This window comes from Balaenoptera acutorostrata, chromosome 14 (genome assembly GCF_949987535.1).
Source record: "Balaenoptera acutorostrata chromosome 14, mBalAcu1.1, whole genome shotgun sequence".
NCBI classification, from domain to species: Eukaryota; Metazoa; Chordata; class Mammalia; order Artiodactyla; family Balaenopteridae; genus Balaenoptera; species Balaenoptera acutorostrata.
This window is the reverse complement of record NC_080077.1, coordinates 31,845,532-31,868,043: the sequence shown is the minus strand read 5'-3', so window position 1 is coordinate 31,868,043 and position 22,512 is coordinate 31,845,532. Positions and strand designations below refer to the sequence as shown.

The window sequence follows — 22,512 nt, the reverse complement described above, 5'->3', positions numbered from 1 at the left end:
CTTGGAGGCTGACTGACAAACATTCGGCATTGGGAAGGTCTCTTTAGTGGATCAGATGCACAGCTGAGTTCAGGAGCAGGATTTCAGATCCCAGGAGACTCTCAACCAGGTGAGATTCCAGCTCTAAGAGGGGTCTCCCAAAGGCCAGCAATCAGAACAGGAGTTCAGAATGCAAGGACCAAGCCCCGCTGTGAGAATTAAAGCACATGGGTGGGGCTGGGATATCGGAATGGAATTGGAGCCCACTATCCGGAGTCCATCAAGCTAAAACTAATGTCAAGGTACATTTGATGCCAAGTTCCAAGGGTGGTTGTAAAGCTAAATAAACACCGGCTGCCTCAGGTAAGAATTGTTTCTTAGAGCCAGGGGACAGGGAAGACTTTCCATTCTCTGATCCTCAAAATAACATCATATCACAGAAATAGATGCATAAGTAAATTACCAACCAAAAAAGATTTAAAGGGGCAAAAGTCTAAACTTCCCAGTAAAAATCAAATCCATCCTGAAGATCAGAGTAAAGGTGTGGGTTTCCTACTGCTCCAGATAACCTCAATGGAACCACTATTTAAAGTAATAATAATAAATATTACAAAGTGGGTGTTTTCTTCCCCACTTTAGAGATAAGGAGGGCTCCGAAAAGTTAAGTAAATTGTCCAATGTCACAGAAGCTTGGTCTATGTGACTGAAAACCCCAAGTTCTTCTCTGTAAGCAAGGTCCCTTCCTGCTCAGAGTGTGGTCCCAGGATCAGCATCTGCATCAATTGCAAGCTCGTTGGAGATCCAGAATCTCAGGCCCCAGTAAGCTTGGGCTTACACTGAATCAGAATGTACATTTTAGCAAGACTCTCAAGGGAGTTGCGTGTGTGTGTGTGTGTGTGTGTGTGTGTGTGTGTGTATATATATTAAAGCTTCAAAAACCCAGGGATGTTGTCATCCAAGCTTAGTAGTTGATTCCAGCTATGGTCAGAATGATATGCCCCATTATCAATTACATCTTTGCATACTCCCACACAAAAAATGTATTCCTGGGAGTAGCAATGTCTCTATATTTCTGAGTTAGTGGCAGAACTGGAATTTAAACTCAAGTTAGTCTGGCTTTTTTGTTCCATAGTAAAACATTCATATGACTACTGCAGAAATAATCTCGATCACCTTTTAAAACATGTGTTGTTACTATGATTCACTTTCTCCCCATCTCCCACGTTATCTTGCAGAATGCTGACGTTGAACGCGTGAATCAAATGCTAAATCTCACCCAAGGTGAAAGTAAGTCAATAGAAAGCGTGTTAAGTCTTCGATGTTTAGACCTAACAAAATACCATATTGCCTTTTGAAGGTTCTCCAAAATAAGCTTACAGGTCCTTTTGAACATAAAGATTTTCTTGCCAATATACAAGAGGGAAAAATACCCCAGATCTAATAACAACAGTAGCAGCATGGAATAGTTATGATGGTCCCAAGCACACAACAATTCCTTGAAATGGTGGTGCGTTGTCTACAGTTCCCTATTCAGTTTTTTAGATGTGAAGAGACAAACTGCCTGGGTTTAAGTCCTCTGTCTACTGTTTCCCCTCTGTGTAACCTGGGCCAAATTACTTAACCTCTCTGTGGCTCAGTCTCTTCATTTATAATAATGGTACTCACCTCACATAATTGAAAAGATTAAAAGAGTTAATCCATGACATGTACACACTGCTATATATATATATATATATATTTTTTTTTTTTTTTTTAAGGAAAGAGGGAAAGGGAAGAAAGAGAGGAGGAGGAGGAGAACAAGAGGGAATTTTTTTTTTGTTTTTGTTTTTGTTTTTTTTTAATTAATTAATTAATTTTTTTTTTTTTTTTAATTTTTGGCTGTGTTGGGTCTTCGTTTCTGTGCTAGGGCTTTCTCCAGTTGCGGCAAGCGGGGGCCACTCCTCATCGCGGTGCGCAGGCCTCTCACCATCGCGGCCTCTCTTGTTGCGGAGCACAGGCTCCAGACGCGCAGGCTCAGTAGTTGTGGCTCACGGGCCTAGTTGCTCCGTGGCATGTGGGATCTTCCCAAACCAGGGCTCGAACCCGCGTCCCCTGCATTAGCAGGCAGATTCTCAACCACTGCGCCACCAGGGAAGCCCCACACTGCTATATTTAAAATAGATAACCAACAAGAACCTACTGTATAGCACAGGAAATGCTACTCAGTATTCTGTAATAACCTAAATGGGAAAAGAATTTGAAAAAGAATAGATACATGAATATATGTATAACTGAATCACTTTGCTGTACACCTGAAACTAACACAACATTGTTAATCAACTATGCTCTGACATGAAATAAAAATTTTAAAAAAAGAGCTAACCCATGGAAAGAATGTAGAACAGTGTCTGCCCTGGAGTAATATTATTATTACCTGTTATCCCTTTTATTTTTTTACTTTAAAAAATTTTTAACTGAAGTATAATTGACGTATAACATTATATTAGTTTCAAGTGTACAATATCATGATTCAATATTTGTATATATTGCAAAATGACCACCACAATAAGTCTAGTTAATATCTGTCCCCATACATAGTTATAAAATTTTTTTTTTCTTGTGATGAGGATTTTTAAGATTTACTCTCTTAGTGACTTTCAAATGTGCAATACTGTGTTATTAACTACAATCAACCTGTTATCTTTCAAGTATTCTTGTATTGAACTCTCTAGGCCTGTTTCATCATTGTAAAATGGAAATACCTACTTTTAGAGTTGTTAGGAAGACTAAATGAGTTAACATATGTGTGTACTTAGAATGGTGCCTGGCACACAGTAAGAGTTCAGTAAATACGTCGGCTGTTTTGACAATCTTCTTATAATCTACTGAGTGTTATTCCATGGCATGAATATCCTGCACGTTTTTTAACCATCAGTAATTGGTGGAATTTAGACTAATGGCAGACAATTAAAAATGAATAAATACAGTAGGCATACTTTTAATAAAATTCCAATTTCTTTCCTAGGACAATTACTAAAGTAAGTCATCTTTGTTATAAAGTATGTGCTTTTGATTTTAAGGTTTTATCTCTTCGGATATGTCTTGTGAACTGTTAGCTGTTTAGCTAAATAATTTATCTAAGCCTTAGTTTTTTAATTTTTAGAATGCAATAATAACACCTACCTCATAGGGTTGTTGTAAGACTTAAAAGAGGTTAAATATGTAAAATAGTTATCAGAGTACCTGGAAAATAATAATCCATCAGAGATGGGTAGTTACTATACATAGAAACATTTGCTAATTTTCACAAACATTTTTATTTTATGTTATTTTTATTTTAGTAACAACAACAAAGAAACTAAACTTGCCATTTGGAAGGCCCAGGGTTATACAGAAGAACAAGGAACACTGTCTTCTTTATCACAGGGAATATATCAGTGGATTTGACAAAACTAGCAGGATGCCCCTTTGGAGTTCATATACAGTCCCTAAACCGGTAAGTTCCTGTGTCCATTGATGCACGCAGGCTGGAAAGAAACTGTAGTTCTTTACTATACTAAAAGTTGAATTTTGATTTGCAGTAGAGATCCCAAAGGGAGCTCAACGGGCCTGTGGCTTGTATTGATAAGACAATGTCCCAGGTTTTACTTACAAGTACTTGTAGGTGCTACATGGGTGCAAAAGAGGAATACATTGTGTTTTGCCTGGAGAAAGCAGAGTGTTTACAGGCCAACTGGCTAATTGGTATGGCAGGCAGAAAAAAAGATTTCAAAGAGAAGCAACAGGAAGTACAGAGGCACACATTTCATTTGGTATTTCCCAAGTATATGGTGGGTGCACCTAAAAGGTGATGGTAACTAAGTTATAAAGGGTTTTGTTATTTATTTGATTACTTTAAAATACTATACTATCTGCTGTGTACCATGGTAGGCACAGTAAACACAATGTGAATAAGAGGTAATCCTTCCCTAAAGAATCTAGCACTCTAAGAAGCCAGGCTAGGCTTACATGTATAGGTGTCCTATGTTACAGGTCTCTGCAGATTGAGGTTGAGAATCCAATTGTTTAAATCCTCTTACCTCTTTCACTATCTGGCAAACTCCTTTTCAATTAATGTCACCGGGACAATTGGCTACCATAAGAAAAAGAAATATTAGATCCCTACTTCACACCACATACAAAATTAAATTGATGGTGAATTTATAGACCTAAATGTGAACAGCAAATCCATATTTTCCTTTGTGTATATCTTTATGACCTCAGGATAGGGAAGGATTTCTTAGGACACAGAACAACAACAAAAACAAAAATTACATAGAGGAAATTGATTAATTTACTACATTAACATTAATGTGTGACAAAAAAAAATGAAGTTATGGGTGGGACAATATATTTGCACTGCATATAAGAAACAAGGGATGAGTATACAGAATACTAATTAGGATCCAGAATGGCTAGTAAATTTCTACCAATAAACAAGAGAATGGCAAGCATCTTAGTTAATAAATGGGCAAAGGATATGAACCAAACAATTGAAACTTATTAGCAATCAGGGAAATGTAAATTAAAGCAAAAATCAAAGTCTGCCAAAAATCAGCCCAAACATTCCTTCATGGCAGGAATTTTTTTTTTTTAACATCTTTATTGGAGTATAATTGCTTTACAATGGTGTGTTAGTTTCTGCTTTATAACAAAGTGAATCAGTTATACATATGCATATGTTCCCATATCTCTTCCCTCTTGCGTCTCCCTCCCTCCCACCCTCCCTATCCCACCCCTCTAGGTGGTCACAAACCACTGAGCTGAATGGTTTTATTTAATGTATTCCCCAGCACAATACCGCTGCCCAGTAAATGGTTATTGAGTGAATGCATTAGATAAATTAATCCCAACCATTATTTTTAAAGAACTAAAGATGAAGCAGTACTTCCAACCAGAAGGGTAAATAAATATTCAGGAAGCTGTTTTTGTAGAGAAAATCTTAGTATTTTAGATACAAAGATTCTGATGACAAACCCCTACCTATTACTGTTCTTGTTAAGGGTACAGATCTTCCATCTCTTTTTATGGAAAGGAAATGATTGGTTGTATCTAGTTTATTTACTCTTCTTGTTCCAATTCAAGATTTCTGGAATAAGCATATTTTCCCACTACTAATTATGGCTTTATGTGTTCTGAAAGTCAACTCTCCCTCTGACAATGGTTTAATTGTGGTCAGTGGTAGGAGAGCACTAATGTTGTTTTCCAATGTGGGCAAATATGTTACAAAGTTACCTGAGTTCATATGTATGGTTAATGGCAACATCACTTTCTTAATGTGCACAGTGTTCAGTTGTCTGTGATTTTCTTCAACATGCTATGAAGCATACTATGAAACAATAATATGAAGTTATTTATTCCTTAAAATAATTTCTATTTTGTTTTTGATTTTGAGAGGGGCAGTATATTCAAGGCCAGTTTTATTATTCTATTCTCTATTTTGAAAAGTCCAGGTACCAGGGATTCTGTGGAGTTAAGGGGAATGTTTATGTTTTTAATACTTTCCCCTGCTGTCTTGCATTCCTGAATTTATATGAGCTTTAGCGGAAACCAAAGGCAGAGAGATTTCAAGTGGGCTCAGACTAAGAGTTTAGTACAATTCTTTTTTTGTTATTGTTTTAAAACTAGCTTCTTTGTTACCCAAAGTTCCTGTCCTTTCACAGATCCCACAGAACTACTTGTGTATTTCTCTGTCCATGTGAGAGGATGGAATTCTAGCAATTTTCTGCTTTCTAATTCAGAAATTACTCTGTTAGTATGTCGTGGTTCAAGAAAATTACATACAAGGATGTTTTGAGATTCACATAGAAATGTTGTAAATCAGCTCTGTGTTTGAAAAATCAGACTTTAAATAAGCACTTTTTGGAGCATGGACCCAATTGGCTTGTGTCTTTAAGTTTTACGGAACTTTTGTTTTTCTGTGGTTTTGGTGGGTTTTCTAATTGTTGTTGTTGTTATTATCTCAGAAGAGTTTGGGGGAAGTAGTTGTGATTTGAAATCACGGTCCTACAGCAATTGCTTCAAAACCATTAAGGTTGATCAGACTGTATAAGGGTTTTGCTTCTGGCCCTCCTCAGTAGGAAGATGAGAATTGTTTTTTCTGTTGCTAGGTGGAAAATTAAAAATAATACCAAGAATTACAATTATTTAGCATATCTAATTCAGAAATTAAGTATGAAGTCAAAGGGCTTTTTCAGAGAAGAAAATCTAGTACACTTTGAAAAATCTCTCCCTCTCTCTCTATATATACATATGTATATATTGCCCATAACTAAATTTTTACAAAGTCTTTTTTGTTTCTAAAGCTTGTTAGCACTGATATTGTAAATTATGACCCAAATGTGTTTTCTGAGTCTTTAAAAACTAGGGACATTATTGTGTATTGCAAAAGGTTTTTTTTGTTTTTTGAACTATAAGAAATATTTTTCCCTATAGAAAAAAATCACTACCAGAAAAATAATTTAAACATGTGTATAATTATTATCCTTACCGTAAGGCAAGATCACAATTATCCAATCTTTAAATAAATACGTTTTAGCTTTGACATTCAGTCTACAGATAAGGAGAGTCTATATAACTTCAATAAAAATAGTTTTATCCCTTGTTTAAGTTCTATTTTGTCTCCATGCCAGACTAGAAATGAAAGTATCTCACTTTCCTGTCTGTGCTTATCATCTACTTCCCTTGAAGAATTTTGAGAGCTAGAGTTCAGATTTCATCTGAGTGTCTGAATTCTATTTATTGTTTTCCTGACTTTCTATCCCCTGGCTTAAAAAACTCTAAGGAACTCTGAACAGATGGAAGGATGAAACTATTTGTGTGTGTGTGTCTGTGTGTGTGTGTCTGTGTCTGTGTGTCTGTGTCTGTGTCTGTGTGTGTCTGTGCGTGTATCTGTGTCTGTAGGGGAGTAGTGGGGTGGTAAGGTGGTAGTTCACTATGCCTTTTCTCAAGAGCCCAAGATTCAGAAATGATGTGACTAGACCTCCCCTTCATCCTTCTAGAGAGCTGCCTACTGCATGATCTCACCTTTATAAAGGAGGCCATACCCTGTCTTTCCCAGTCTTGATATACTTATATTTGGGGGTTCAAGTTTGATATATAAGAAACACATCTAAGATTTTCAGTTAGCAGAAAATGTGTAACTTTTTTTAGTACTTTCTGACTAAAGCCATCCTGGTCCTTTTCTCCCAACCCAAAGTCTATGCCACTTTGAGAAAACAGTAAACATTTTGCCCAACTGAATTGTTTGAGCACAACTTCCATAGCTGCAGGCTCATTAAAATTAAAATAAACTTCCCTCCTTAAGATTTTTATAATTTTAACTATTGAATATAGGCATTTCACTTTCCTTATATTATGGAAAATGCATCTATGGCTACATTCATGTATTATATATTTCTTCAAGTAAAATGGTGTGTGGTAGGAAACATCAACTCACAATATTCTGAGTGTCTATAGTTCTGACTGGGTCAGCTGTCAATCTCCCTAGTTCTCCCACTTTGTATCGTCTCTATGTGCCCCTTTACACCAAGTGAAGAAACGTGGTCATTCAGAATTGTTCACTATATGTTTTTGAAAGAATATAAACAAATGTTTTTAGCTTTCTAGTATCTGCACCAGAAGGAGAATGAAATAAATGGTGGGAGCAGATACAGTGCATCTAATACTAATATCTTCATATTTCTTGGTCTACTCCTTGTTTTGGTGACTATATCACTGAGGAGCTTCCTAAGAAAGGAAGAAGAGAAGATACATATTTGAGACTTTGTGCATCTCAAAATGTTTTTATTCTATCTATATGCTTAATTGATGGCTTAGCTTTAGAATTTTAGAAACAGTTTTTCTTCAAAATTAATAGGACATTAGACTTCTAATGTGTTTATATGTGCCTTCCCTTTTTCCATCTCTTGTCTTTAATTCACTTTTTGAGAAATATCTGCAATTTCATCTTCTAGAGCTTAATGAAAATTTTATTTCTGCTGTCATTTTTTTTTTTTTTGCTGTCATATTTTTAAATCCCAAGAGCTCTTTCTGTTATCTCTTTCCTTTTTAAATGCTTTCTGCTCTTTCTCTATGGATGCCATACATACTCTCATCTCTCTGAGAAGTGAGTTTTCTTCTGCTGTCTGTATTGTCTCTTTTTCTTCTTCGTTCCTCTCCCCAACCCCAATGCATATCTGGTGGTCCTTGGCTGTCAGCTCATATCTTAAGGGCGAGGCACTAAGCTACAGGGCTGAGTTTGCCAGCTGATAGGCTTCATTATATGTTAATCAGGAGGAGAACCAGACATTTTGTTGGGGACTCCCAATTGTATCTCGTTTTCTTTTCAGTCTGGTTTGTTTTTCAAAGAAAGGACACTTCTCATGTGAACCAACATACACGGGGGTGATGAGACTGGAGGGAATCTTACCATTCAGTACATAGATTTTAAAATTTTATTCCATTGCTTTCATCTGCTTTCCAGGATGCCTTGTGTCCTTTAGTCTGGTTATCTCTTTGGATCAACCTCCCCAGTGAGTAAAGCCTCTGTCTGGCCTCTTTTACAGACTTTCAACCTATCCTCTTCTTTCCAACTTTACATACATCCCCTGTCTTTAGGAGACTCCAAGTTCTACACTTCTGGTGTTCTACAGAAGGAATCAGTTTCTTTGGGCTTTTCCCAACCAGAGGCTCTTTGTTATCAGTGTTTACTGGTTTACCAAGTCAAGGTTACAGTAGTAAACAGATATGCTTATCTGACTTCCAGTTTCTGAAAATTTCTTATCATCTCTTATGTGTCTTCATCATTACTGTTCTTTTAATGGGATTTCAGAGGGGAGCAGAGATAAATGTTTGTGTACATCAAGTTGAGAAATTTACGCCACTGCTGTATAGTGTTTTCCAACCGGTGTGTTGCCGCATGTTAGGGGTACATCCTCTGCTTGTGTTTCCCCTCATCTTCATCTCCCTCCTGTCCTATATCTCATCATGGGGCTCTCCTGCCTATGAATGTAGCACACAGTGTATGTTGCCTTTTCCTTTGTGAATTGATCTTGTACATTTTATTTATTTATTTTTCCTCAGCTTTATTGAGATATAACTGACATATAACATTGTGTAAGTTTACAACGTGTACAATGTGATGTGTTTGATATATGCATATATTATAAAATAATTACCACATATGTTTTAGACACCATAGCTAATTTTTGCTTTTAGCACAATATAGTGAATAGAGGAAGAACATTCTAATTTAATTTAAACTTCTTTTTTATAAATTATAAAATAATCTTTTAAGAAATATATATGTTGTGGGCAGTAGAGGGCATATAAACCAAAATTTCTGAAAAAATTAAATGAATAGCAAAATGTTTACATACTCATAATTATATGCTCATCAAAATATGATTATGTAATACTGTATTACCTTAAGTACTTAGGCAGCGCATTTATAGATGCCTGCTAGTAAATGAATTATCATATTAGTCTTTAAAGTTGCAAAGAAAATTATAAAAAATATATTCCTATATTTCAAGATGAATAAAGCATAGCTACAAATTTATTAAAGTCCCCAAATAAGTAAATTTATACAGCTTCTTTGAGTTAATCTTAGGTTAATTAGAAGTTCTTGCTCAACTGAAGAATATTATCCTTAAGTCATATCTGTATTTTAAAAATAGTTTATATTTTATTTTCAATTTTTATTTGCAAGCACAGTATATATCACCACCTAAAGTTAGATCCTGAAATGGATTTGGGTTTTTAGCAGTAGCTCCCATTATCCCTCTGCACTCAATTCAGGTTTTAACCTGCAAATATTCCTTTCCAAGGTGTATTTGATTTGCCCTTCCCGTGTCCCTAACCAGAAGGGAACCACAGAAGAAAACATTGCTGAAGACATCCATTTCCATTGCTTGCGTAGACCTGATTCACTAAGAAAATAAGAAAAGGTTAAATGAAAAACATTCTAGGGAAGTTACAAACCAAGTAAGGCGATGGGTGAGCCACAATGTGGGCGTCATTTTTTTTTTTTTTTCTTTTCTCTCTTTCAACAGGGAGACACATTGCCTCTTCCTCCCACCGTCCCAGACTGTCTGCGGGCTGATGTCAGGGTTGCTCCTTCTGAGAGCCAAAATTTTTCCTTCTGTTTAGCAGACAAGAATATCACCCACGGCTTCCTCTATCCTCCTGGTTTGTATAACTCTTTTTTAGAGCAGCAGCTTAGAAAGCCCTCATCAGCTGGATGTGGGCATGTGCCCTAAACATATGCTCCCCACCAAAACTACCTGCTTGGGCTAAACTAGCTGCCCAGGAGGCTTCCAGTGGTTGTGGGCTGGCCTGGAGCAGTGCAACAGCTATAATAAAGACTAATAAATTTTGCACTGGGAACCACATATCAGCTTTAATCTGGCCCAGATGTTCAGAGAGTTCGGCAGGTTTAAGTTTAATTTTAAAACTGAAGATTCTTTGGAGAGGGACACAAGCGTCTAAAAAGACTTTATTTTTTCTTTTCTTTTTTTTTTTCTTCTGGTGACTGGCCAAGCTAAGGCTTGCCTTGAGAATGCAGCTGTGCCTGTGAAGACAAATCAGGCTGGAATTTGGGCCTCTCGCTCAGGCTGTATATCCAACAGCTTTATGTGGATTAAGCAGCTGAATGAACTTGAAATATTTTTTCAGAAAGCTTCTCTCTTGGGAACATGCAAAAGCCAATGTGATTTTTCTAAAACCCAAATCTCTTCTCTGTTCAGCAGGGATTGTCATTTCCTTGATTTACTCATGAGATTTTCAACAATTTCAGCTTCTGAGAATGGGTTTTCTCCAGATATTTGGCTTCATTTTTCTGGAAGCCATGACCAAAGAGGTCAATTTAGAGATTTATAATTTAGAGGTTCTGAGATTTATAGTGGGAAAAAAAGGCCTAGTGAAAGCAAGTAGCACATCAATGTAAAATTCCTGACAGAGAATTAGGATAATAAACTGAGATATCTTGTTACAATATCTAGAGACAATTAGAGCGCCACCAAATTTATGTAAACCCTAGGATAAACCTTAAATAGTTGCAACATTTTATTAATAAAAAATTTTAAATTGGCATTATAAAATTGTATCTGTTAAGCCCTAAGATATTGGTTGATTTGTAAATGTTTGTCTTGACAAGGAAATGAAATGAAAAACTAAACAGCTTGTCTCAAAAAATATTAAGGATTGAACAAAACCACCTTCTAACTCTCCATTACAAATTGTTAGCATTTCCATTATAAGCAAATTCTTATGTTTCCTGAAAAGAAGATAATGTTATGTTCATTGACTTTACAACTTTCAAAGTTTAGTTTAAAAAAGTAGAAAAGGCTTGCAGAGGATCTGGGGACCGTGAGCAGCTGTGAAATCTTAAAGAAAAAAGCAAAAAAATCTTGCTTCTCCTTGCCTTTTGCTTCCCATGCATTGGCCTTTCATTTGAGTATTAGTTAAGGTAGCCAAGGGTAGTTTAAATATAAAAAACATTATAATAAACAGTCATAGGCTTGCAGCAGTTTAAATCCTCACAATATTTCAGTGAGAGAGATGCCATGAGACAAATGAAGTACAAAGGGACATAGCGCTTTGCCCAAGTGGGTCAGCTGGTGGGCAGTGGAGCTGGGATTCGAACCCGGGCGGTCTGGTTCCAGCGCATACAGGCTCAGCACACGCTCCTCTAGATGGCAAGTCCATGTGTCTTCAAAGCCAACCATTGATGGTGCTGTCAGCAGTCGTCACTGAGTTAAAACCCACTTTCTCAAGAAAATTTTACTTTGGAAGTGTTATTTATCATAGCATTATTATTTTATGTATATTCAATAACAATGCTTTCCTATCAGTATTATATTTGTCTTCTAGAGACTGCTGTAACAAATTACCCAGAAACTTGGTGGCTTAAAACAACAGAGGTTTATTCTCTCAAAGTTCTAGAGGCCAGAAGTCTGAAATCAGGGTGTTGACAGGGCCACGCTCCCTTTGCAAGAGAGAATCTAGGGTAGAATCTTTCTTTACCTCTTCCAGCATCTGGGGGCTCCAGGTGTTGCTTGGCTTGTAGCTGCATCACTCCAATCTCTGCCTCCATATTCACATAGCTTTCTCCCCTGAGTCTCTCCTCTTCTCAATCCTCCTCCTCCTTATAGGGACACCAGTCACTGGATTTAGAACCCACCCTAAATCCAGGATATCCTCATCTTGAACTTTTAATGACATCTGCAAAGACACTATTTTCCTACCTATCACATTCAGAGGTAATGGGGGGTTAGGACATGGACCTATCTTCTCGAGGGTCACCAGCCCACTATAGGTATCAATCAAATGCATAAAACTGCCTGCATTATTGATGACTTCCACTGGAGAGTGCTTTGTATCTCTGTGTTTTGTGTGTTAATAAATTTACATTGGTATGTAATACTAATGGGCCTATTATGTAGAATGTCATACTTTCTCTTATAGCTAGATTTAATAAAATTCATTTGTTTTGCAGCAAACAATAGAACTTCTGATAGTCAATATGATGCTTTAATTACAAGTAATTTGGTCCCTATGTATGAAGCATTCAAAAGTAAGTATATACTTAGATTATTAATTTTAAAATACCCAAGTGACTCCTTGAACTTCTAAACTAAACACATCTTTTATTGCAATTTGTTCCTGTTACCAGTCATTTTGTTCTAATTTTTTGTTTTGGCCGCACCTTGTGGCATGCGGGATATTAGTTCCCCGACCAGGGATTGAACCCGCGCCCCCTGCAGTGGAAGCATGGAGTCTTAACCACTGGACTGCCAGGGAAGTCCCTGTTCTAATGTTTTAAATATTGAAACAGGAAGGATGTCTAATGTAAATTCTTTCCAACTTACTTCAACTTTGGGTGACTTGTTGCTAGAATTTTGATAATTTTTTAATCCTAATTTTAGAGCTAACCACAAAAGAAAATTTTACTGATACTCACCATAAATAAATGAAAAGTGTTTGTCCTTAGAGTCACAATTAATAAGGCAGTATGTGTGTTCTGACCATTTTTTAATACAGTCCCCAAAGCAGCTCAGCCCTAGGGAAGCATTTGGAGACATATTTAACTGTCATTCCGAGACTGTAACTACATCAACAACAAAAAGCTATCATGAATGTGGCTGTTTATTTTTGTCGCATGGATTATTTTGCAGTATTACTCAATGACCACTGACAAGTATTAAAGCAGAATTGGATGCTATTTAAATGGACCTGTTTATAATAGAAAATATTTCCATGTTCAATAGAGGCAGACATTTTTAACGCTTTATTCTTTTATTTTTAGCAATGTGGAATTACTTCCATAGTGTTCTTCTTGTAAAACATGCCATGGAAAGAAATGGAGTGAATGTGGTTAGTGGACCAATATTTGATTATAATTACGATGGTCATTTTGATGCTCCAGATGAAATTACAGAGTAAGTAATTTGAAACCAAATGGACTTTTTTTTTTTTTTTTTTTTTTTTTTAAATTTATTTATTTATTTATTTATGGCTGTGTTGGGTTTTCGTTTCTGTGCGTGGGCTTTCTCTAGTTGCGGCAAGCGGGGGCTACTCTTCATCGCGGTGCGCAGGCTTCTCATTGTCGTGGCTTCTCTTGTTGCGGAGTACAGGCTCTAGACGCGCAGGCTCAGTAGTTGTGCTTCACGGGCTTAGTTGCTCCGCGGCATGTGGGATCTTCCCAGACCAGGGCTCGAACCCGTGTTCCCTGCATTGGCAGGCAGATTCTTAACCACTGCACCACCAGGGAAGCCCCCAAATGGACTTTTGATTTGGCAGTAGGGTATCATAAGGGGAAACCTCAATATTTAAAATTAAAGCTCAGTATTCTAAACATTACATAACATATTTATATAGAGATGCAATTGTTGACTATTTTCAACTAGTCTATCTAAATATTTAGCAAAAATTTTCTATGGCAAAGATTTAAACTAATAGGCAAAGAAAAAAATGTCCAGGAATAGTTTAGCAAAATTTTTATTTGGAAAATTTCTAAACTAATGTGAAAGGGAAAACGTGGTTTTGTCAAGGTTAAGGAGGTAGGGAAGACTCACTGTGCTATCAGTAAATAGAGAACCAGTTCAGCAATAGATAAAAAAAATCAAGAAGTGACTATTCAAAATACTGCCCAATATTTTGGATAGTGGATGATTCATAAAAGTATCTCACAGGAGATAGTGTAGGCTTCCTATAGAAAACTAGTCCTACTAAACTGTACATCTTTGTACTAAACCTGGTCCTACATGTTGCTAAGAATTACTTTTGAACCCAGCACACAGGAATAGAGAGTTTTAGAAGTGTCATCCATGATTTCTCTTTATTATCAAAATGGGCAGTACTAAACTATTGTACTGTCTAAGCCTAGATTATGTAAAGCAATGATTTCTACTTATACCTTCTGATAAGATAACATTCATGATCACTGTGTGTGGCCTTAAATTTTGTTTGCCTTGTCCTTATTTCAATGTTTATTGATCCTGTCTTTCACCATTTAATAATCCTAGCAAACAATTTGATAGCACTTTACTCCATGCTAGGTATGCTTCTAAGAATTTACAGATACTTCATTTAATCTGAAAAACATCCACATGTTAGATTCCATTAGTTCCCATTTAGGAAAGGAAACTGAGGCACAGAGAGGTTAACTAACTTGTCTAAGTTCCAAAACTAAGTAGTAAAGCCAGAACCCAGACAGTCTAGCTCTGATTCTAAATCACAGTAATACATTACTACTTCTACCAGTTCATTTTCCTTTTAGTGGACTCATACTAATAGCTTACCTTTATTTTGCACTTGAAACTTTTAAAAGCACTTTCACGTTTGTTATCTGAGACTAAAGGACTGTCATATCAGTTGTATGGATTTGTCCCCGTCTATGCTGCGAAGTTGGTAGCATAGGAAAACCTCCATGTTAAAGTTGAGGAAACTTAGAAAGTCTTAGACTATTAGAGGATTAGTACACATCCAAACGTCTAGTAGAAGTGCGCAGCTAGAGTTGAAATCCCAGCTCCTTCATTTCCAGCCCCTGCTCTATTAGGAAACGTCACTGTGATGTATAAGTCAACAAAGCTGGGAGGCAGAATACCATGCTCTGCTTTTCATTGTATGTTAATATTTTCCCATGATGTTAAAATGACCAGGCTTGGACTTCTATAAATCTTGATTCAGGCTCATTAAGGTTTAAAAATGTGTGGTAAGATTTTGTATTTTCTATTTATTTACTTTCTTTTACTATAATTTTACTTTGACATTTCTTTAAAAATATATAAAGACATTTCTAATCTTCAGAAGCAAAAGTATAATAACATCAAATCTTTTCAATTACGTTTTTAGATACGTAGTCAACACCAGTGTTCCCATCCCAACACACTACTTCGTGGTGTTGACCAGTTGTAAAAATAAGAGCCAAACCCCCGACGCCTGCCCTGGGTGGTTGGACGTCTTACCCTTTGTCATCCCTCACCGACCTACCAACGTGGAGAGCTGTCCCGTGAGTATGCTCCTGGAGAGGCCCTGGGTCCTGAGAAAACGATTAGTCAGAGCTCATCTGGGCTTTCATAAAAGTGGCTCTGACTACAGTATATTTTTTAGGTGTTTCATGGGTTAGAGTTGTAGTAAATATGACCTCAGTTTTGAACTTTTCCTTAGACTGTTGATCTCTATGTAATTAATATCAACTTAAACATGTATATGCTTACATGAACATGTGTTTATATATGCATGTCATATATTTTATTTAGATATATTTTATTCACATTCACTAATAAGGAAAGGGGTTGTATCTTATTAGGCTTTTTATTCTGAATGCAAGCCTTAAGGTTCTGTCCCAAAGTTGGCACCAAATTAATGTTTCTTAAATGAATATGTAAATATAAAAATTCCATCAACTTGAAACATGAGGTCTGAAAATACATATATATATAGGGTGTATATATATGTGTATATATATTTACCTAAATACATATATATATTTACAAAATAAGTTAGTTCAAATAACATTCCTTTTTTAACATCATGTATTAGGCCACCTCAAAACCTTTTGGATCAAGGCAAATTATATGTAAATAGTTACTTCAACTTCATATGTGTTCTTTATAGAAAAACATATGTATTCTGGTAATTGGGTTTTACTGAAGTCATTCAGCTAATATATTGAATACCTATTAAGTAAACAGTATCATGATAGAAGCTTTTTCGAATGCACCAAAGAAGAATACATTGTCTGCCCTCAAGGAGTTCATATATAACTTTGATATATAAATGAGATACAGACACATAAATGGGCCAGTAGATCATATAAGAATTATTTTAAAAATTAGAAGTAAGAGACATTACAAAGTTGAGGTTCGTTGTCACATACTGTTGTAAGTATTTAGGGTTTCAAATTCAAAACACTTTTGGCTGGGATAACCAATAAAGGTTACATAAATTGAGGTGGGAGTAGGGCTGGGCCCTGAAGGATGGGCAGAATTTGAACAGATTGAAAGGATTAGGAAGACTCTTCTGTGGAGGAAATGAAGAAGGGAGGGACTTGGCAACTGGCTAGATGCAAGAGCCAAAGGAAAAGGGAGACTCAAAGCTGAATCAGAGATTTTAAATGCAGGTAATTAGGGGGAAAAAAAGAGGGAAGTTAGGAATGAGAATTATTTTGGCAGGTAGGTAGGATAATTAAGTGTAGGCACACCTGGTTTGTAGAAATGGGCGTTCACATGGAAAATCCCATGGGCTAGTAGAGATGGAAATTAAAGCTTAGGTTCTAAGCCAGGTTGGGATTCATCTCTATTTCAGGTGTTCAACACATAACTGCCTTCACCATACTGTGTGCTATGGGCAATACACAGATAAATCAGATATGAATTCTAGCAAAAAAGGCTCATAGTCTATCATTTAGAAGCCTAGTAAAATAAAAGAAAGAAAAATAAGTGGCACAAAGTGGGACAGATAAAATGTAGTAGGATTTCAAAGGAAAAATACTTTCTGGTAAGGAAGGCGACATTCTAGCTGAGTCTTGAAGATAGGATTTGAACTTGAGTGTTGAATGGTTGCTTTCAGTGACTCAAGATGGATGGCAAAGTTTAGAGGCTAAGCAGTGGGTCACTCATAGTCCTAGAATGAGGAAGAGTTTCCAAACAAGAAGCTATCAGGAGATGTTGTGTAGTTAAATCTCTTCCTATTTGTCCTGTCAGAAGTTTATTTAGTCAAGACAAGGGGAAGCCGTCCTTCTTCACTTCCTCTTCCAGTGGCAGACTTTGGTGACTGATACGGTGTGGTGCTCTTTTCCACTGAATCAGGAATAAATAGTTCTTTATCATAGAGGTTCTAGGTAGCCATTTTGGATTGGTTAGAATGGGTGCGAAAAGAAGAAATGATTTGCTATCCCTGGTCTAGGCCCTTTTTGTCTTCTATCAGGACTTTTGAAAATGAATCTTAAGTAGTTTTACTATCTCCTGTCCTCCTCCCCTTCACCTCTGTATTTCACTATCAAGTTGCTCATCTTAAAATTTAGTTTTTCATGATGACATCCTTTCTCATCCATTTGATTATCTATCTACCCTGAATAAAACTACAAAAATAAACAAACAAAAATCTCCCAGCCTGTACTTAAGGCTCTTCACCATTTACCCTCAGCTGACTTTGCAGACGCAAGTTCCAGGCCAACTGAGCTTCTTGAAATTACTTGAACACCCCTTGATTTTCCCTACCTCCATGTTCTTGCTCATGCTCTTCTGTCTTCTAGAATGCCCTTCTTTTCCATCTGCTAAAAATTCCACCTACACTTCAAGGTAAAGTACAAACGGTATGAAGCTTTCCCTGAACATCCAACGTGGAGATGATCTCAAAATTAACAGGGCATCATCTCTATTGAATAAGACATGATCACTAATAAATTGTACATATTCCAAAATGTTAAGGAATTGGCAGTATAGTAATCAGGCTATGATATCTATAAAGATAACTATGAGGCATAATATGATGAGTATGAAACAAACTTAAACCAAGCTATAATTATAAGAGAGATTGTGACATTAATAAGATGTGACTGTCAATTAGATATAGGGAGGGAAGAGAGGATGATAGAGCCAAAGGTGACTGAAAATTTAGGTGTGATTGGCCAGGAAATATATAAGACAATCAGTCGTTTTGGGAAGGATACATTTGCTGTTGGTGGTCTTCCGATTAAGAAACTAGTTGAATATCTAGGAGGGTATGTGAGAAGCAGTATAGAATAGAATGCAAATGCATGAGTTTTAGAGTTGGATATCTGGGTTCAGTTACTGATTTGGCCTCTTTGGGTAAACAACTGTGTCACTTTCTTCAAATGTATAAAAAACTCACCCCCTCATGATGTTGTTTTGAAAATTAAATAAGATATTTCATATAAACCCCTAAGAATTCTAAATAAATAGTAAGTAAATGGTAGCCATTATAAAGAAATCACATTTTTTAAGGAATTACATTCTAAAGTCAAAATAAAGTGAAATTGTTTACAGAAAAAATCACCCAGAATCAAATCACCCACAAAGTACTGTACATACACAAGCTGTACCTTAATAAGTGAAATTCAGCCAACATTTCCACCAGCATTAGAACAGGTAATTGTGCTTTAAGCACCCAATGAAATAGGCTTTCTTTAAGGGTCATGTTGTATGAAAATTCTGCACTTTTAAATATTCTAATCACTGAGTGGGGGGAAGGTACTCACACTATAAAATGTTTAAGGGAACAGATACCAGTTGTAGAAATGGTAGAGTCACAATTCCACCTCACATTTGATGTAGAGAACTAGATTCTTATTTCCTTATATATTTTCTGTCTTCCTTTGTTCTTCCATCATTTCTTTCCTCCTCCTTTTTCTTTTTTTCCCTCAACTTTGTATTGCTGAATTCCTGTCAGATAAATGAGAACACTGCCATAACTCCAAGTGACTATCATTATTGTAACTTAGTATATATTGGAAATGCAATTGGGGGTACACAGTTGTACTGTAAATAGAATTAGGGGTAGACAATACAGGTATGGAACTTGGAAGAGAACAGAACTATAGAGATAGATTTGGTATTAAATCATGGGAGTGAAATAAAATTTCCAAAGGGAAGAAAATAGAGAGAAGAGGTCCAAAGATCAGATGGAGGGAAATGTCTATTCTTCCAGGATGGAAAAAACTAAAGTCAGCTGAGGAAACAGAAGGTGTCATCAAACAAGTAAGCAGAGCTATGGAAGACAAAGAAGGAACTTTCAGAAGCTTGGGGTAATAGCTAAGTGAAAGGTCTACAAAAATTCTACTCAGTTAGGTCATCCTTGACAAAATGGTTTCATTAGTGTGACGGCAGTGATAACGAGACTGTAAGTGAATAAGGAAGAGATTAAGGAGATGGTTAGGGGAGAAAAGTACTGAAACTGGTATCGCCTCAAAAAACTAACAAATTGAGTTGTATTTTAGGTGTATACAATACTTCTATTTATGCAACAGGTCTAATACATATGTAATCAATCAATAAATTATATATATATAAATCTAAAAGCATATATTTAAATATGGCTCATAAAAACTCAATATACACAAGGCTTTTATTCTCTTGGGATGCAGTGGTACAGCTAGAGCAGTTGTCTACAGCTGGCTTCTGTTCAGATTGGTTGGTGCTGGTGAACTATCTGATACGGAATAGCTTGAGTATCACCCCTGCCTAGTTATAATTATGTTGTACTTAAGATCATTTAAGTACATTTCATTTCATTTAAGATCATTAAGATCATTTCATTGCAGTTTCAAAAAAGTGAAGACTGTCAGGTGTTCCCTAAATATTCAGTTAGATGGATACCAAATAAGCTGGGAGAAAATAGAGTTATAAAAGCCACGGGGGGGGAAACTTTATGAAAAAAGTCATCAAAACTATTAAATGTTACTAAAATGTGAAATAGTGAAGGCAAGAAAAAAAGACTGAATTGGATTCCCATTAGAAATATGAGTTAATATTAGTACATCACATATTTATTTTAAAAAATAATAACTCACCTCATGAATCTCACATGGAGAAATACTTTAGAGGTTCGAAACAAACAGTGATTTCGTCTTATACTTTCTCTGGCTCAAATAGTAGCTGCCTATTTTAATCTTGCATATTTAAAAAACAAGTGAACCAGTATGCTGAAGTCAACTGAAAGTCATTTAAGCAGACCCATCTAATTAAACAAACTTGTAAACTTTCTTACTTTTTAAAAATTTAACTGGAAATTTAGCAATATCATATGAATATCAGAAAATTAATAAATAAAGAATAAGGAATTTCACAGAAATCCATGGCTCTAAATTATTGCACTAACCTTTATATATACAGTATATATAGTATACAAAATTGTTTTTACTATACTATTTATTATACTATTTTTAACTATACTGTTTTTTGTATGTAGTTAAAAACCTATTGAAAGTCAAATGGCCAAGAAATATCTGAAAAGATACTCAGTCAAACTCAGGGTAATAACACTTAAACAGGGATAAAGCACTATTTCACATCATGGTTTGGTAAGGATGTGGGGAAATGGGGATTATCCTCCATTGCCAATGGAACTATAAATTGGTATAAACACTTTGAGGAGTGCTAGGTTTAATATCTGGTAAAGTTAAAGTTACATGTACTCTATGACCCAGCAATTCCATTTCTATATCCTAGAAACTCATGTTCTTGAACACAGAAGACATGTGGTAATTTATCATGACACTATTATTTATAATGCCAAAAATACTAGCAATATGGCAATGAAAAAAATAAACTGTGCTACCACAAACCATAGCTAAAAACAAATGATTTAACTAGATCTAGATATTTCACTATGAATAGATTACAAACATAATATTGAATGAAAAAGTAATTATAGAATGCCACTTACATGATTTCTATAAATCTGAAAACATAAATCAATGCTATATATTGTATACTGATGTGCAGTAAAAGTGTAAAAACACAGACTGGATTCACACTGACTCATGGTAACGATTAACTCTGAGTAGAGGAATGTGGGGACTTAACTTCATCTTTAATGTCTCAGTTTTTAAAAAAATTTGTATCTGAAGTAAATGTAAAATTGGCTGTACTTTATGACTTTATGGCAGTCTGTATTTGTTATAGTATACTTTGTACTTTTTCTTTTTCTTTTAATATACAACAAAATTTAGCTGTATCAAATTAAGATTTAAGGCAATAAAAACCACAGGAACAAACACTGAATCATTATGTTGTACACTTAAAACTAATAGAATGCTGTTTATGTCAATTATACCTCAGTAAAAAAAACAAAAACAAAAACAACCAAAAAAACACAGGAAAAAGGACAACTTCTAAGTAATAAAAGATCTTTCTGTCAATGAAAAATCATGCCCCAGGGAAAATAGTCTTTTGTTTTTCTTTTTCAGGAAAATAAACCAGAAGCTCTTTGGATTGAAGAAAGATTCAACGCACATGTTGCCCGGGTCCGTGATGTGGAACTTCTTACTGGGCTTGACTTTTATCAGGAAAAAGAACAGCCTGTCTCTGAAATTTTGCAACTAAAGACATATTTGCCCACATTTGAAACCATTATTTAACTTAATATATAAAACAACTTTGGCAAACTGTAAATGATTTTTTCTGCAGAAGAGTGTAAAACAAAGTTTTCTATTTTTCCTTAACTCCTCTAAAAGCCATGTTGTATAATTTTCATTATTCTCTTCTCTTTTTCATTTCAATAAAAACATATTATTTTAAAGGTACACTTTTTTTGCCAGAGATTGTGCTATGTTGCTCCTTCCTTATTATATTTATTATCTCTCTTATAATCCTGGGCTATATTTTTCTTCCCAGCATTATCTAAATAGAAGGGAGAGTAGGAGAAGTAGGTCTCCCTTTTGAATCAGTTCTACATCAGTTTTGTTATAAAACTTTTTGTACTTGGCAATCAGGCAATATTTATTAAAATAAAAAGTACACATTACCTTTATTCAGTAATTTCATTTGTAAAAGTGGTGCCAACAGATATACTTTTCACAAATGCATGAAAATATCATCTTTTACGAAGACCAGAAAATAACCTAAAAGACTTGTTGAGCAAATTATGGTGTTTATTTAAGCAAACAATGGAATGCAATTCCACTACTATAAAGAAAGAAGTTGATCTACATATTGACTGTATGACTATTGTTAAATGAAGAGAAGTGGTAGAATAGCATGTATAGTATACTATCATTTTTCAGGGGCTAGCAAAACTTCTCTTTAAGTGCTGGATAATAGAATTTTTCAGGCTGTACAGACTCTGCTGCAACTAATTAACTCTGCCATTACATCAAGGAAGTAGTCATAGATAATATGTAAAAGGAATTGGAGTAACTTGTTTCCAATAAAACTTTATTTACAAAAGTAGTTGGGGGGCTAGAGGTGGCCCACGGTCTGAAGTTTGTCAACCTTGATTTGTACACTAAAGCCAGGGTGGAGAGAGGCAGGAATTAATACTAAGAGACAGAGGGAGATAAAATTTTTA

At 35.6% G+C, this 22,512-nt stretch overlaps 1 protein-coding gene across 2 annotated transcripts in view; it reads left to right on the top strand.

Annotated features, from left to right (window-relative positions):
• The window catches only part of ENPP3 (ectonucleotide pyrophosphatase/phosphodiesterase 3), a 97,743-nt gene extending 75,981 nt beyond the window's left edge, over positions 1 to 21,762 (top strand). For both annotated transcript variants that reach the window (XM_007190870.2, XM_007190869.2), the window contains 7 exons: positions 1,215 to 1,266; positions 3,300 to 3,454; positions 10,032 to 10,167; positions 12,476 to 12,553; positions 13,286 to 13,418; positions 15,334 to 15,490; positions 21,413 to 21,762. In XM_007190870.2, coding sequence (XP_007190932.1) covers positions 1,215 to 1,266; positions 3,300 to 3,454; positions 10,032 to 10,167; positions 12,476 to 12,553; positions 13,286 to 13,418; positions 15,334 to 15,490; positions 21,413 to 21,583 — 882 coding nt within the window. In that variant the 3' untranslated portion in view covers positions 21,584 to 21,762. The remainder of the gene's footprint in view (positions 1 to 1,214; positions 1,267 to 3,299; positions 3,455 to 10,031; positions 10,168 to 12,475; positions 12,554 to 13,285; positions 13,419 to 15,333; positions 15,491 to 21,412) is intronic.
• Positions 21,763 to 22,512: the final 750 nt, after the last annotated feature.